The following is an 11417-nucleotide window of genomic DNA, read 5'->3' on the forward strand; positions in this document are numbered from 1 at the left end:
TGTAGTAATGAGGGACACTACAAGAAAGAATGCCCTATGAGAGTTACAAAGCCAAGTGTACCGCTAAAGAACTATGAGAGATGTGACGAAGATGTGACTTGTTACAAATGTGGAAAGACAGGGCATTACGCCAACAAGTGTGTATCCAAAAAGAGGGTGTGCTATGAATGTCGGGGAGAAGGGCATTTATCTAGGGACTGTCCGAAGAAGAATGAGGGAGCAAAACCAAATGCACTGCCACAGCCAAAGGCAGAAGCATTTTAAATGATCCTTGACGAAACAGATGACAAAGCGAGGAATCAAGAATAAAGACTTCGTATCAAGGTATAGCTAGTATCAGGAAGTGTAGCCTATTAAAGGCATAGTATAGGGTGAACTTGAACTTTTGTGTAATAGTTTCAAGAATTAATATAAACCCTGGTTTTGTTATCTGATGTGTTGAATGACACCTATCGAAGGATAACGTAAGAGTGGTATCTTGCCTTTAGAATATGTCTGATAAAATAACGGAAAGTTTAGATGAGTACGATACGTCTGAAGTACACCTGCGATTGGCAGGATGATGGAACGATGGGTGTAACTCTTGAAGTTGTCCCATCGTCTGGAATTTCCATCACCAACCGAGTTGAAGTAGAATTGATGATTGAAGATATGCATGGAAGAAATCCTAGTAGAGTCTGGGAAAATTTTTAAGATTAATTGGACACATTAGTATGTGTTAAATTGTTTTGTGATTTTAGGACTTGGGGACTGCGAGACAATACTTGGGACGAGTATGAGTAGGTGTGAATAGTAGTAGAGATCTATACTACTGGAAGCACAAGACTCACGCTTGGATCAGGGAAAGTCACAAGGTTACCAAGAAGCTAGTAATTGGTCTCGTTTTATTCAAGTATGTCGTTACCATTGTTTCGGTGATGACTAAGGAGATTATTGTTATTCCGACCCTAGTGGTCATGTCAAATTGAGTCCAACTACGATGAGTTTTTTAAGTAGTTCAGAGAACCAAGTTCGATGTAACATTTGACCTAAGTCAGAAGATTGAAATCAATGTGATCGATAGCATCACGCTTGTTGTTAAGGAAGTTTGTAGCTAGAAATGCTACATGCAAAAAAATGTGATTATTTCACATTAGAATATGCAGGAAGGTATATTCCATTCTGGAATTTGACTCTAAGAGACTTGAGTCTAAACGTTGCATCACACGATGATAGGTCATTAGAACATGACCCATCGATATGTTATAATAGATAAGCGAAAGTACTTATCCTAAGAAGAAGAAGAAGGAGTCCTCAATAAGGATTTATTTTGTAACTTGGAGGTTACGAATGAAAGTCCAATTCTTGGGTCACGTGGTCAACCAAGAAGGGATAATGGTTAATCCTGCGAAAATCAAAGTTGTGATGAAGTGGGAACAACCGAAAAGTCCCACGGAGATCCGAAGCTTTTTAGGATTTGTTGGATATTACCGAAGGTTTATCCAAGGCTTTTCTTCGATTGCTACTCCATTAATAGCTTTGACCCACAAAGGAGCTACTTATACTTGGAGTGAGAAGCATAAGGAAGCATTCGAGAAGCTAAAGAAGAAGCTATATGAAGCAACGATTCTTTCTTTACCCGACGGAGTCGAAGACTTCGCTGTTTATAGCGATGCGTCTGGTGTTGGATTGGGTTGTGTTTTGACCCAAAGAGAAAAGGTGATCGCATATGCATCTCGACAGTTGAAGGAGCATGAAAAGAACTACCCTACTCAAGATTTGGAGCTGGCAGCGGTAGTTTTCGCTCTAAAAATATGGAGGCATTACCTCTATGAAACTTTTCACTGATCATAAGAGTCTCCAATATCTCTTTGATCAGAAAGAGTTAAATATGAGGCAAAAACTATGGTTAGAGTTACTCAAGGACTACGACTGTGAGATACTTTACCATCCCGGTAAAGCTAATGTTGTCGTTGATGCTCTTAGTTGGAAATTCAATGTTGAGAGAAAAAGGCCAAGAGCGTTGAGAATTGAAGTTATCTCAACAATTGTGGAGAGTATAAAGAAAGCTCAAGAGGAAGCTTATGAGAAGAATGACCAAAAGGGAGAACGTTTAGGCAAGACGTGGTGTTTGGTACAAACGGTCATGGACTGAAGGTATTCCAAGATCGTATTTGGGTACCTAAGTCCAGAGGAATTAGAGATCTTCTGATGGAAGAAGCTCACAAAACCATGTACTCAATTCATCCTGGCAGCACTAAAATGTATAGGGACCTGAAACCCTACTACCGGTGGCCAACGATAAAGCTTGATGTTGCAAAGTATGTGGCCGAGTGTGTGACTTGTGTGTGAGTCAAGACACAACATCAGAAACCATATGGGAGTTTAGAACCTTTACCTGTACCTATGGGTAAATGGGAAGACATTGCCATGGATTTTGTCACTAAACTGCCCAGAACAAAGAACGGTCACGGCATGATATGGGTGGTCGTTGATCGCTTCACTAAGAGTGCGCATTTCATAGCAGCCAATGAGAAATGGTCTATGGATAAGCTCGTGAATTCTTATGTGAAGGAAATTGTGAGGCTTCACGGTGTTCCGTTAACGATTGTATCGGATCGTGATAGTCGTTTCACCTCGAGATTTTGGACAAGTCTACAAGAGGAAATGGGTACCAAGTTGTGTTTAAGTACAGCTTACCATCCACAGACTGATGGTCAGAATGAAAGAGCAATACAAACACTTGAAGATATGCTGAGAGCATGTACCCTATAATTCCTAGATAATTGGGATGAGCATTTACCTTTGGTAGAATTTTCCTACAATAATAGTTTCCACTCGAGCATAAAGATGGCACCTTATCAAGCTTTATACGGACAGAAGTGTCGTACGCCGTCTTGTTGGCTTGAGGCCGGAGAAAAGCAGTTTATGGGACCCGAGATGGTACATCAGACTGCTGAGAAGTTGAAAGTGATCAGGGAAAGAATGTTAGCAGCTCGAGATCGTCAAAAGAGTTATGCTGACAAGAAGCAAAGACCGATGACTTTTGAAGTTGTGGATTTGGTTTTACTTAAAGTCTCACCGTGGAAGGGACTTATAAGATTTGGTAAAAGGGGAAAGTTGAGTCCAAGGTTTATTGGACCGTTTAAATTTCTTCAGAGAATTGGGAACCAAGCTTACAAGCTAGAACTACCAGAAGAACTGAATGGAATTCATAACACTTTTCATGTGTGTTATTTGAGGAAGTTCACGGGAGAAGTTCCTGACATAATTCCAATTTCTGAATTGAGAATTGATGAAAACAAGAGGTTAATTGAAGAACCAGAGGCAATTGTTGACCGAAAGACTAAGAAGCTTCGACGCAAGATGGTCGAATTAGTTCTTGTCCGATGAAAACATTCGAATGGGCCAAATCTCACTTGGGAAACGGAGAGTGACATGTTGAGTCGCTATCCGCATTTGTTTGTTGATGTGTGATTCCGGGGACAGAATCATTCTAGGATGGAGAGAATTGTAACGTCCGCGTTTCCAGGCTAGGCATTATCGTTGATGTAATAGTCTAGGTTAACCCTTGTAACTCTTTTTGAAGTATTAATGATGAAATATTTGAGTATTATGTGAATTATGTGAATTATGTGTTTATTTTCTTAATTATTATAATTTGATGAATTAAGAATCAAATAAGCGTCAAATTTGAAGTGTGGGATAAGCCCGATATCTTTGCATAAAGATGTAGTGGTCGAAACAAGGATTCCGAAGATATAAAGAATGCCGAAATCCGAGTTATAATGAAGAAGTTATGACCTGTCGAAGTTTCGCGACAGAACCGGCAACGCTGAATGACGTAAAAAGTGAAATTTACGTTAGAGCGATATTTAGTCTTAGTGATCTAAACGAACGTCGTAGAGTTCGTTAAACCGAGAGCGTGCATAAAAAGAACGCCCAAATCTGACTTCGTATGAGGAAGTTATGATTTTTCTAAGTTTCGACTTAGCAGTATGCAGCCCGAATACTCGATTTGAGACCGAGCGGTTTTTAGCCGAAACAATCTAAACGAGAATAGAATATCTCCTTAATTGTAGTGAAACGATGAAAAGATAGGCGAAAACGGACGTCGGATAAAGAAATTATGAATTTATAACGGAGTTTTCCTGTCCCGGCCTACTAAAAATAAATAATAAAAATAAATTCAAAATTAGCCGACGGAGTCTAAACGAAAGTTGTAGAGCGTATTCTCACCTACGCGGGGATATAAAGAACGTCGAAAACGAAGTCCGTATGAGGAAGATATGAATTTTTGAAGTTTATTAAATATTTTCGGTATTTAATTTAAATAAAAAATACCGATATTATCCGCGGGGGGGGGGGGGGGGGGGGGGGGGGGGGGGGGGGAGTCAGCGGTCTTATCCCCATTACGCTGATTTACGCCCAGCGTAATTTGGGTTTCCAGCCCCCTATAAAAGGATGTCGAGGGCAGCCGAGTTCTTTGCTCATTTCTTCCCTTTCTCTCACGTTTTTGCATCGTTTTTCGTGCAAGAATTATCCCGAAGCCCCGGTATCATTCCCGAGCCCCGAAGCAAGTCCCGAAGCCCCGAAGATCCCGAGAAGTGTAATTCCCGAGCCGAAGCTCTGCCCGCTAGGAGTCCGGTTTTTGTGAAGATCTTCCAGATCTACCGAATAATACTACTTCTACAAGCCGTAGTGCTGTCCGATCGTCTTATGATCAAGTGAGTGTGTAGTTACTTTCTTCTAACGCATAATTATGAAGTATTTTATACAAAATACGTGTTATGTGTATATTTTGTTGTTATATGTGTGAATGTATATTCACTTTCTTTTATCTCATATATATGATTTATTCTCTATGAAATACATGTTATGTGTATGTGTCTCATATGTTGTTTGGAATATATATTGAATGAGAATGCTATATAGGTTTAAACTATGTATAAAAATATATATTTTTATCTACTAATATGTTGGGTGGAACATGGGTAGATAGTTGATGTGTGATAAACAGATGAGATGCCTCGTTGTTGTTGCTGATTCAGTCATCTAGCGAAGTTTAGATGACGACCACAAACTTTTCTAGACAGTCCTGTGGAACGCTAGCAGGTTCGCCACCTGTAGGTATTAATGAACTTGGGTGTTCATTCACTGTACTCCATCCCCCTCATGGTTGCCTTATTTGACTTATATTGCTGAGGAACCCCCGAAGCATGTGTTGTCGCCCTGATGAAATATTCTTAGACTAGGTCCCTTGTGTTAGTTGTTTTAGGGACATAAAGTGAGAATAACGGGAATGGGTAATTGGGTTATTGTTGGTTAATGAAAATAAAGTTAATTACTTATTGTGGGTTGAAAACCCTATATGCTCACCAGGCTACCAAGCCTGACCCACTCAGTTTTATTTGTATTACAGGAAGTGGCGCAATGGCATAAGATGGATGAATCATCAAGTTGTTTTGTTTACAAGTTTGTATATGTATATATTTGTTGAACGACTTGTAATGTTATCGTTTATGCTTTATGGTCTGTATCGGAACATGACATCCTGAGTTTTGATTATATAATGAAAATACATTTCTTGATGAAATGCTTTGGTAAATATTATCTTATCATACTTTGTTTTTTGGAACAAATTCTGCAACTCTTTCAAATCAAAAGGATTTACTCTGAAATTATTTTAAAAGCATAAATGAAAATCGGTCTTTTCTGGCCGAGATTTTGGGGATGTCACAGTGACTTTAGCTAAAAGTCAACAATTATCTTCGTAGCTTTTTACGTCACACATTCTTTGTGCGCAACTGATTTTTATATCTTATAAAAATCATATCTAATTCATATGGAGTCCAATTTCTACGAAATTTATATTTTCGGGTTCGAGATGACCTGTACTTTCTAAATATATAATAATATATTTGTTTTGGCACACTTATTTTTACGTTTTACGGATGATTCGACTGATTTTTTCTATTTTTCCTTAATACGAAACTCGTATCATGTAGTGCGCACGACTATAGATTATCTTATTCAATGATTCTAATTTTAATAATTACAATTTACAGTTATGATAAAAATGGGGTGTTACAAATTAGGGTTAACCGATCTTGAAGGAGAAAGAGAAAAAGGAGGAAATAGAGATATCACATGGAGAGATTTGAAGGATATGATCTTATAATAGTAAGTATATTTCCTTGATACAATGAACATGTAATGGGCATGTAACTATGTAATGAGCCGACTATAACTAAACTCACTTACTAAATTACTAATAGATCATTCATACAAATAGTATGACAAAGTTTTTTCCGACATTGGGTATTGTGAACGCATACAAATTAAAAATAAGAATTGAAAGGTGGTTGGTTAGTGGCAAGGATGATGTGCAAAGATGGAATGATAGAATACATATGAATAACAATATCAAAGTAATCGAAGTCATTGATAGAATAACGAATCAAATTGTAATTTTATAAAACTAAAAGAAGGTTATAAATTTATATTATAGTAGAAATACCAACAAAAGTGTCGTAGATCACATGACATTGATAAAATAACGAATCAAATTGTAATTTTATAAAACTAAAAGAAGATTATAAATTTGTAATTTAATAGAAAATACAAACAAAAGTGTGTAGATTTCCTTGTATTGGATAATTTGTCATTTTATTGAGAACAATAATTTTATATTATTATATAATAAAACAAGATCTAAACAAACGTCGTTACAACTTTAGTCCCTAAACTATACTTCATGATACATATTAAGTCGATAAAGATTTCTTTTACACCTTTTGTTCAAAATAATCGATTTAATCTCACTATGGGTGCTAAACATAACAACTATGTCGTAATACATGTACACAAGGCATAGACTTTTAAAGTCACTTTTGTCGATCTACATTAATTTTTTCAACTTCGGTCCATCTCGACTACATTATTTTTTTGTTAAATTTTATATGAAGGTTTAAAACATGCAATGTAGGAGTGAGCAAACCCCAACCAAAAAACCAAGAAACCGACTAAAACGACAAAACCGAAACCAAAGCAAAACCGACGGTTAGGGTTTGAATTTTTTAAAAACCAAAAAACCGGGTTCGGTTTCGGTTTTTACCCATAAACCGACCCATCCAACCCGAGAAACCGACCCATACTTAAAAACCGATAAACCGTCCCAAGAAACCGATCCATCCAACCCGTGAAATCGACCAATACTTGATTGTATTTTGGTTGTAATAGACTATTTCGGGATTTGGTTGTAACTTGTAATAGACTATTTATTGTAAGACTTATGTTTTTGAAGTATGTAATTTAAATTTGGTGTTTTTTGAAGTATTTAACCTGTTGCTTCATTTATGAAAAATGGGTTAAACCCCAAAATCCATGGGTTTATACCCAGAACTCGTGAATGTATGGGTTGAACCCAAGAAACTGAAAAACAGCCTAAACCGACCTCAGAACCCGAGAAATCGAACCGACTAGAAACCGATCCTATTGGATTCTGAAAACCAGAAACCGACCATTTATGGGTTAGGTTGGGTTTGGGTCCAAAATCAACCCAAACCGACCCATGCACAGTCCTAATGCAATGTCAATCATCAATTTGGATCGAAATTATATTCATATTATCAAATAAAAATTTGTATATAATTATAAAGCACATCATAAATCAAAAGCACGAATCCTAAACTAAATCTAAACAAATGTGTAACAAACTAATTTTTTTTTTCTTTACAATAAACCAATGATATCTTATGAGAAATTAGAAAATAACAAATTTTTTTAACCTGTTTATAGCATTTTTTATATAAAGATAACTGTATTTATAAAAAAGTTAATTTATTATTTATTAATGACATTAACATAAAATATCGATATTAAGATGGATAGAAAATGAAAATGATATACGAGAACATTACCTCTTTAGTCTTTACCCTTTAAATGTGATTATTTTAACGAACATATGCCAACACTTGTAGCCTTTTCGGACCCCAAATAAGACATAATAGGCAATTTTGAATACAAAATGGAAAAAGAAATCTTTATGGACTAAACATGTAAGGTTGTACATACTTCAGGGACATAATTTGAAGTTTACTCCACTATCAAGCTCCGACTGATACCACACCAATGGAGAATCAAACGTACCTTTTCGATCCGACTGCAAATATGGGCGGTAAGTTCAATTCAATCTCCCACAGTTGTCTTCAGGTGTCAATTTACAAAACTATAATGATTTATCCCAAATTTTCTTCATTGTTTGGATGAATTTGGCGATGTAGGGAGTGAAAAAGTAGTAGCAGGAGAATTTAGTTCGAGTTTATGGCTAGCACCAAATCCAAGCAAGAGATGGGGGGAACTGTTCTTCCTTCTTTACACACCCTTTTGGCTCACGCTTTGTCTCGGTATTGTCGTTCCTTACAAGCTCTACGAGGTAACCCTTTTTAACTTCATGATTTTCGTATTTTCGTACTTGTGTTCATCAATCGAATCCGCTGGTATGAAGCTGGATCAGTAGAATATCTGAATTATTGTTTCAGATTTCGAATTGGTCTGTGATAGATTCATGGATTATAACATTATGCAAAATGTGAAGAACTTGAAAATTGGAAACACGTATTCGCGGAAATGATTATAATCCGAAATTAAACTAGTTCGTTAGATTTGAATGATGGGGGGACATGGAAGTAGACTTCTACAGTTCATAACTCAAATTTAAAGCTACCTTTTGGTATATCTTATGATTATGGAAAATTGATGTCACTTTCCCACCAACGTTTTTAGATTCGAATGATTCTTATAGAACTTTGTTGTGGTCATCAAATGTTGTTGAAAAGGTCAAAACCACTATTGATTTTGACCTAATAAATATCTCATTCTACTTTGTATGATTCCATTAACAGGATTTCAAGGAGTTGGAGTATTTGCTTCTAGGGCTCATTTCTGTGCTTCCTGCTTTTCTTATACCAATATTTGTGGTTGGAAAGGTGAGAGTGCTTTTTTTACTTCAACTTCATCACCAATAAATTATTTATGCATTGTAATTTCATATCACCAAAAGGGTATATCGTATATGAATATCTCAACAATGGAATTTCTAACATATTTATTATTTACAGTCATTTTACTTCATGTTTTTTTTTCCAGGCAGATCGTAGTCTCAACTGGAAAGATAGGTATTGGGTGAAGGCAAGTTATTGTTTTTAAATATTATTATACATAATTTACAAAAAATTTCCTACTTAACATATAATTTATAATATTGATTCAGGCAAGTTTATGGATAATTATCTTTAGCTATGTTGGGAATTACTTTTGGACCCATTATTTTTTCACAGTCCTCGGTGCCTCCTACACCTTTCCATCATGGAAGATGAACAATGTAAGCCATTATGCACAAATTTCAGGAAATAGCAACATACTTCACTCTTTTTTTCCATTATTAGCAATGTACTTTATCTTTTACCCATAATAGCAACATACCTATAGTACATTGCTATTATCTGTTAAAAAAATGTAAGTACGTTGCTATTTACCTTTTCTGTTTGCTATATGATTATAAAGAAAAAGAAAAATGATTATTAAATATTTTTTTACAGGTACCCCACACGACCTTTCTCTTAACAAATGTTTGCTTTTTGTTTTATCACGTGACATCAAATTTAACACTCCGGAGACTACAACATGCTATTGCTCACTTGCCAATAAAAACACAGTGGATTATTAAATCTGCATGGATTCTAGCTCTTTCTTACTTTATTGCATACCTAGAGACTGTGGCTATTTCAAATGTAAGTAAAAAATTATATCAATTTATTATATATTTCCGTTATATTTATTGAAATAATGATCTTTTTGTGCAGTTCCCTTACTATACATTTGTGGACCGAACATTAATGTACAAAGTTGGTTCATTGTTTTATGCGATCTACTTTCTCGTAAGCTTTCCAATGTTTCTAAGGTAAGAAGTTGATATTTGAATGCGAGCAACGCAGTGGTGAATCTTAGTGGATTATGGTAGCAAGGCCACTCTGTTACTTACAATGTTTGATTGTGGTATTTTTGATGTTTATAGGATTGATGAGAAAGTGGGAGACCCATGGGACCTACCACGGGTGGCTGTTGATGCTTTAGGGGCAGCTATGCTTGTTACAATAATACTTGACTTGTGGCGACTTTTTTTGGGGCCGATTGTTCCTATTTTGGACACCAAACAATGTGCTCAGCCTGGCTTGCCTTGGTTCCCTGGACACACTGAACTCTAATTTGATGATTTTTTTTTTTTTGGTAATTTAGATGCTTTGTAATGCGGTTGGGAACAATGTTAACTGTTGTTTAGAAGTTGTCATTGTTAGAAATTTGGGGATGAAAACCGGGGTTCGGTAATCGAATATGGATATTTCGTGGATTGTGTTTGGTTACTTTCCGTTTTGATATTTCTCCCTTATATTGGGATAATCCGTGAGGAACATTTAAAGTTCTAGGCACAAAAACAAGGAGTTTGTGTTTGGAGAGCTGATATGGATTTTTAGATTTCGTCAAAGAGTTCTAAATAGGTGAATGAGTGTATATACTTGTTGTGTATCTGAAAATTGGATAAGGTTGATGAAAATTGTGGAATCTATAGTTGAAAAATGGTTTTCAACTACCACAAATAGTGTTGGGTTGCCATGACAAGGCTGCTGATCTCTAATCCTTGGACCCTAGGGGCACACCCCCTTAACCGCTACCTTTCGTCGTGTTTTAAATAAAACTCGTCTTGTACACAAGTGCGTACTTTGCACTTTCTAACTTGTTTTAGATTGTAGTTTAAATCCTTATTTGTCACTCCGCACTGGTGTCAATTTCAATTACAAAAAATGGTTAGTTACACTAAATATACTAGGCATTCATGAGAAATTTAGGTTTTTGGGTCTAAATTGACCAAATGTTTGTCGTCTTCTTTGTTTCTTTCAGGAATCGGGTTATCACTAGAATTGTTAGATTTTATTTTACGTTTTGAGCATCATAAAATTGTAAACTCTCAGGATGAGAAGATTGGAACTGGATTTCCAGAACCTTTTGAGAAAACTGCATAAATAGTTTATTACCCGGATTTTCCTCTGAAAAGTAAATGTGTTGTAGGATTGTTGCATCGGGAAATAATGTTGGGAATAGTTTTGGTTTTGTTGGTAGTTTGGTTATTGTTGATAGTTTGGGTTTTGAAATCCTAAAGAAGATGAAATATCTTGATTTGAACTATGTTTTTTGGATTTGCATCTTTGGTTAGAACTGGCTTGTTTAGTTTTGCCTTGAGAATCCATTGAAGGTAACCGAAGGAATTAAGTGAAGTAGAAAGTTTCTCAGAGAAAATTATATAGAATTGAGTGAAGTGTGGAGTGGAATATCTTCATAAATGTATACAAAAATGGCAGGTGGAAAATTATTTTGACAAA

General features: G+C 36.0%; 1 protein-coding gene across 1 annotated transcript; it reads left to right on the forward strand.

Annotated features, from left to right (window-relative positions):
• Positions 1 to 8009: 8009 nt before the first annotated feature.
• On the forward strand, positions 8010 to 10390 carry LOC111877353 (cycloeucalenol cycloisomerase). Its single transcript, XM_023873874.3, has 8 exons — positions 8010 to 8158; positions 8265 to 8416; positions 8886 to 8969; positions 9130 to 9171; positions 9254 to 9364; positions 9582 to 9773; positions 9846 to 9943; positions 10058 to 10390. The coding sequence occupies exons 1-8, from the start codon at positions 8113 to 8115 to the stop codon at positions 10245 to 10247; spliced, it is 915 nt and encodes a 304-aa protein (XP_023729642.1). The 5' UTR covers positions 8010 to 8112; the 3' UTR covers positions 10248 to 10390.
• The last annotated feature ends 1027 nt before the right edge of the window (positions 10391 to 11417 follow it).

This window comes from Lactuca sativa, chromosome 4, assembly GCF_002870075.4.
Source record: "Lactuca sativa cultivar Salinas chromosome 4, Lsat_Salinas_v11, whole genome shotgun sequence".
NCBI classification, from domain to species: domain Eukaryota; kingdom Viridiplantae; phylum Streptophyta; class Magnoliopsida; order Asterales; family Asteraceae; genus Lactuca; species Lactuca sativa.

What these genes read in the sequence shown, in the direction of transcription:
- LOC111877353 (XM_023873874.3), top strand. Translation starts at nt 8,113, where the DNA reads ATGGAGAATCAAACGTACCTTTTCGATCCGACTGCAAATATGGGCG. An exon ending in AAGATAGGTATTGGGTGAAG is followed by an intron (nt 9,172 to 9,253) that starts GCAAGTTATTGT and finishes ATATTGATTCAG; the next exon opens with GCAAGTTTATGGATAATTAT. An exon ending in AGACTGTGGCTATTTCAAAT is followed by an intron (nt 9,774 to 9,845) that starts GTAAGTAAAAAA and finishes CTTTTTGTGCAG; the next exon opens with TTCCCTTACTATACATTTGT.